The 5,615-nt window shown below is 42.9% G+C and overlaps 1 protein-coding gene across 1 annotated transcript; it reads right to left on the reverse strand.

The window, feature by feature from the left end:
* Nucleotides 1-3,208: 3,208 nt before the first annotated feature.
* Nucleotides 3,209-5,387, reverse strand: LOC116368105 (nidogen-2-like). Its single transcript, XM_031819107.1, has 5 exons — nucleotides 5,259-5,387; nucleotides 4,690-4,753; nucleotides 3,882-4,013; nucleotides 3,676-3,763; nucleotides 3,209-3,599 (listed from the first exon to the last, which is right to left on the reverse strand). Exons 1-5 carry the CDS (start codon nucleotides 5,370-5,372, stop codon nucleotides 3,584-3,586), a joined length of 414 nt encoding a protein of 137 aa, XP_031674967.1. The 5' UTR covers nucleotides 5,373-5,387; the 3' UTR covers nucleotides 3,209-3,583.
* Nucleotides 5,388-5,615: the final 228 nt, after the last annotated feature.

A 5,615-nucleotide genomic window follows, 5' to 3' on the forward strand; every position in this document is an offset into this window, starting at 1 on the left:
GTGATTGCAGAGTTTGCAAACAAAAGCCCTGGATTGATGCAAATATCATGATATAATTCTGCCAGGCTGGCATAGGCTACTTTGCAGTTACATTTGATTGAGAAGGTTTTTGTGGGAAGCCTTTCCTTCTCTACCACAAGAAGGTTATCATTAGCCTCATCTCTAACGGCTACACAAAGTGTAGACATGCGCGAGCTTCGCACGCATGCGCACGGAAACTGTGCAGTCCTGTGCAGTTCTGAAAGTTGCATGGAAATACCAATCACTGATGCATTTTGTTCATGTCTTATGTTTCACTTGGGCAAATGAATAGATTTTCTAACAAGTTGAAGGGATTGAGTTGATTTCCTCCTCCTTAGTTCAAAGCATTTTGAATATTGTTGAATTTCGGTTTAATGTCTGTATTTCGTGATTCCGTGAGGGCGCGCTGTATTTTATAGCTCTCTCACACACACACACACACACACACACACACACACACACACACACACACACACACACAGCAAGGATGGAAGCCGGACGTGGTTAAATTAACCCAAAAGTTATTTTGATGGACATAACCTGCAAATGTGAAAATGACTGCATTCAACCCTGTGTAGATCAGTCAATTCTAAACATAAAGACTTAAAACTCATGATTCCGTAAGAGCCTACCCCAATGAGGATATGTGTTCACGTTTAGCTTCCTGTGCCAACCGGAAGTGCCTTAAAATGGTGTCATAGGTGCTGTTTCGAAGGGTTAAAAAGGTCAGATCTTTTTCAAACTTCATATGTGTGATTAAACAACCCTCATGAACTGTAAATCAGTAATTTTTCCCAACAGATGTCAAAGAAACAAGGGCCACGGTTGATTCGTCTGTGAAGATGACTTTATTGAATGGCTTGCCAGCCATACTCCATGCCTGGGCCTGCAGGACGCAAAGTTCTTTGTTTGTCAGACGAATCACTGGGTCGAAACTACAGAAGAAGTGAACACACATGGTTAATGTTCTGATAATTTACTTTGGAAATACTTATCACTGATTTACAGAAATATTGGATCAAAGTTGTCTAACTAAGGCAAACAATTTAGAATCATCCAATCCTGTAGCCTACTCCCGACCGTCACGTTGTACAGCGCCATATTTTCCATTCCATCCTAACGGAAACTCTGAATAGAAAGACCATAATATTAATCAAATTATTAAAGGGAAATTTCTTAAAATCAATCCCAAATACTATGTTGTTACAAAAAAATAAAGAATTCTCTGGTAATGCCAATACGGAATTCTATCAAATTCTGGTGGTCAAACTAGCGGTAACAGAAAAAATGGCTGAGAATTAAATGACGTGCCACAGAATTCTGCGGTAGCACGAAAGGTGTGCCACAACTTTTAAAGGAGTTGCAACTGAATGTAAGAATGCTGTTTATTGACTCTAGCTCAACATTCAACACCATAGTACCCTCCAAGCTCATCATTAAGCTTGAGGCTCTGAACCCAGCACGGTGCTTACACGGGCGGCGTAGTTGCCGCACCAGGCGGGCCACCCCCGGGTGGGGGTTGATAGCATCATGTCGGGCTGTATCACCGCCTGGTACGGCAACTACGCCTCCCGCAACAACTCTCCAGACGGTGGTGCGGTCTGCCCAACGCATTACCGAGGGCAAACTACCTCCCTCCAGGACACCTACAGCACCCAATGTCACAGGAAGGCAAAAAAGATCAAGGACAACCACCCGAGCCACTGCCTGTTCACCCCGCTATCATCCAAAAGGCAAGGTCAGTACAGGAGCATCAAAGCTGGGACAGAGAGACTGAAAACAGCTTCTCTCACTCAAGGCCATCAGACTGTTGAACAGCCATCACGAGCATGGAGGCTGCTGCCTACAGGCATATTATAGGAATCATTGGCCACCAGAATTGAAAACCAGTCACTTTTTTTTCATTTACTCATCTCATATGTACAGTTTTCGCTAAAAGTTGAGAATTACACAAATATTAATTTTCACCAAGTCTCATGCCTCAGTTTGTATGATGGCAATTTGCATATACTCCCAGAATGTTATGAAGAGTGATCAGTTGAATTGCAAAGTCCAGCAAGCACCAGGACCGTCTCCTAAAGTTGATTCAGCTGCGAGATCGGGGCACCACCAGTACAAAGCTTGCTCAGGAATGGCAGCAGGCAGGTGGGAGTGCATCTGCACACACAGTGCAGCAAAGACTTTGATGGCCTGGTGTCAGAAGGGCAGCAAAGAAGCCACTTTTCTTCAGGACAATCAGGGATAGACTGATATTCTGCAAAAGGTACAGGGATTAGACTGCTGAAAAGTCATTATCTCTGATGAATCCCCTTTCCGATTGTTTGGGGCATCCGGAATAGAGCTTGTGCGGAGAAGACAAGGTGAGCACTACCATCAGTCCTGTGTCATGCCAACAGTAAAGCATCCTGAGACAATTCATGTGTGGGGTTGCTTCTCAGCCATGGTAGTGGGCTCACTCGCAATTTTGCTTAACACAGCCATGAATAAAGAATGGTACAAACACATCCTCAGAGACCAACTTCTCCCAACCATCCAGGAACAGTTGTGACAAATGCTTTTACCAGCATGATGGAGCACCTTGCCATAAGGCATAAGTGATAACTAAGTGGCTCGGGGAACAAAACACTGATATTTTGGGTCCATGGCCAGGACACTCCCCAGACCTTAATCCCATTGAGAACTTGTGGTCAATCCTCAAGAGGCAGGTGGACAAACAAAAACCCCACAAATTCTGACAAACTCCAAGCATTGGTAAGGCAAGAATGGCCTGCCATCAGTCAGGATGTGGCCCAGAAGTTAATGGACAGCATGTCAGGGCAGATTTCAGAGGTCTTGAAAACAGGTCAACACTGCAAATAGACTCTTTACATCAACTTGATGTAAGTGTCAATGAAAGCCTTTGACACTTATGAAATGCTTGTAATTATACTTCAGAATTCCGTAGTGACATCTGACAAAAATATCTGAAGACACTGATGCAGCAAACTTTATCTAAATTAATATTTGGGTCCATCAAATATTTTGGCCACGAGTGTATATTCTGTATCCTAGTCTGTTCTGACGGCGGTCTTCAATATGTATATAGTTAATTCATGCGTACTGAGTGTGTGTACACACGTTGTGGATTTGTTCAATATTACTGCGCTGTCGGAGCTAGAAGCACAAGCATTTCACTACACCCGCAATATCCTCGGCTAAGCACATTTGTGACCAATAGTTTATTTGCAATTACATTGATAGTGATTACAGGGCAATAAAGAGCTGAGTACCAGGCAGTTAGCAAGCGTAGTAGGCTACTAATGACCATCAGCAGCATCATAGCTTGGAGAGCCTAATTACCATTTGACTGCCTTTATGAACACCCGTGTGGAGGTAATACAGTAAAATCCCTTCCTCCAGTTCCCAGAAATGGACAGTTCAGATACATTGTTCAACATGTAAAACCAACAAAGTAAATACATTTCTTCATTATGTGTATGGCGAGAGGCATCTCCCTCAGTACAGTAAAGACAACTGTCAAAGTATTTGCAAAGTCTTCTCAACGTCTTCATTCCAACATCTTTCATCTGCGAGGACCACTACAATGAGACAAACACAAATATTAACATTCAGAACCAACTGTAAAGATCAAACATGTAGTGAATGAGTGTGTACCTGCATGGACATTTGATTGGAGCAGTGCCTGGAGGAGTCTCAGTGCCCGGAATCTTCTGTCCAGTACTGGTCACACACCAACAGTAACCTACCAGAAATAGACATGTTGCATAAACAATACACATATTACCCCATCACATCGAATTGTCACACTCAACTGAATTGGTGCATTGTGTGTGTGTGTGTGTATGTGCCACCGTGTTAACCTGTAGAGCCCGAACATTGCTTAGGGGTGTATTGTCCAGCGGCGTCACACGTTGGGATGTAAGCTCCAATTGGGCCATTTATCGCAGCATCTCTAGCACTCTCACAGGGGGTCTTGGGTTGTATCGTATCATCTGGACACAGGTAACATGGATTGTAATGTGGACATAACATCTCAGGACAATATATGGACAGAATATACATGACTGGACAGCCAAGAGCCCAGAATCTTGGGTTGCGTCCCATATTGGAACCTACTCCACCTGGTCAGAAGTAGTTTATACGGAATAGGGTTCCATTTCAGATGTAACCTAGGTACTTGCTAGCTAAATATTGAAATTCTCCTACTTGTTTAAAAGCCCTGTGCAGTCAATTCAGATTCTGTCTTTTTATAACAGCTGATGAAACTAAGACTGAAAGTGGGGGTATCAGTGTTCTTTCCTGATAGTTGGTAAACAATCCAATCATACATCCAGTTGAATGATCAAACCATTCAGGCCAGCATCTAGACACAAATATACATCTCTGGAACTAGAGGAGTGGCAGGTAGCCTAGAAGTTAGAGTTGGGCCAGTAACTGAATGGTTGCTAGTTTTTATCCCTGAGATGACAAGTTGAAATATCTGTCTGTGCCCTTGAGCAAGACGATCTTCTCTCAAATGTCACTAATGGCTGGCCTCCGAGGGTGTCCATGGGACAACTGGTTATGAAACAAAACATTAATACGTACATGTGTTTGTGGAGGACAGATCAACACCCACTAATGTTTATTAAAATGTTGGTGAGTAAGTGTGAGGTACATCACTCTTACCTCCCAGAGCAAAACCCATGCTGAAAAGCAGAATGATGGTTAATGTCGCCATGGTGATAGTCTCCTGAGAGAGAACGAGAGTGAGATTAGCTGAGCATTTTAAAACATTTGGAATGGCTGTGGGTACTAGAGGAGAGGTTAAGGAAACCCTGTGTTAAGTACAAAACTTAAGCAACAATTGCTAAACCCAGTCCTGAGGACCTCAAGAACCGAGTATTGGCAACACGGCGCTACGATTCTTCCGCCAAAATTCAGGTATCTATTGTATGTGGTTGAAGAGCATGGCACACAGGAAAATCTATCCTTCCCAAATGGCTCCTCATTCCTGTTGTAGTGAACCAGCTTTGACAAAGGCCCACAGTGCACTAGATAGGGAAGGGGAAGCATCCTAGAGCGAGTCATAGATTACCTCTTTACTGCAAAGGTAACTATTAGTCTATGCTCTTAAATTCAGGGGGTCACTCCACAAAATGGCACCCTATATAGTGCATTACATTTGACCAGGGTCACATAAAATTAAGTTGCCATTTGAGATGCAGATAGTCTATTAGATAATGACACAATCTCACCTTCTGCACTCTTCCAAGGGATTCACTGGGTGTCTCTGTTGTCTGTGAGTTATGGTTTACTTCTTCCACCTCTCCTTTTAAAGGACCTTTCACAGGTGTGACTAGTTGCCTCATTAACCCAACGAGAGTTGCCGATGTCGGCCATTAGCCAGTGGTGTAAAGTACTAAAGTAAAAATATTTGAAAGTACTACTAAAGTAGTTTTTGGGGGTATCTTTACTTTACTATTTATATGTTTGACAACTTTCACTGAACTACATTCCCAAAGATTATATTGTACTTTTTACTCCACACATTTCCCCTGACACCCAAAAGTACTCGTTACATGTTGAATGTTTAGCAGGACAGAAAAATGTCC

The sequence above is a fragment of the Oncorhynchus kisutch genome, unplaced genomic scaffold, assembly GCF_002021735.2.
Source record: "Oncorhynchus kisutch isolate 150728-3 unplaced genomic scaffold, Okis_V2 scaffold1852, whole genome shotgun sequence".
Classification (NCBI taxonomy): domain Eukaryota; kingdom Metazoa; phylum Chordata; class Actinopteri; order Salmoniformes; family Salmonidae; genus Oncorhynchus; species Oncorhynchus kisutch.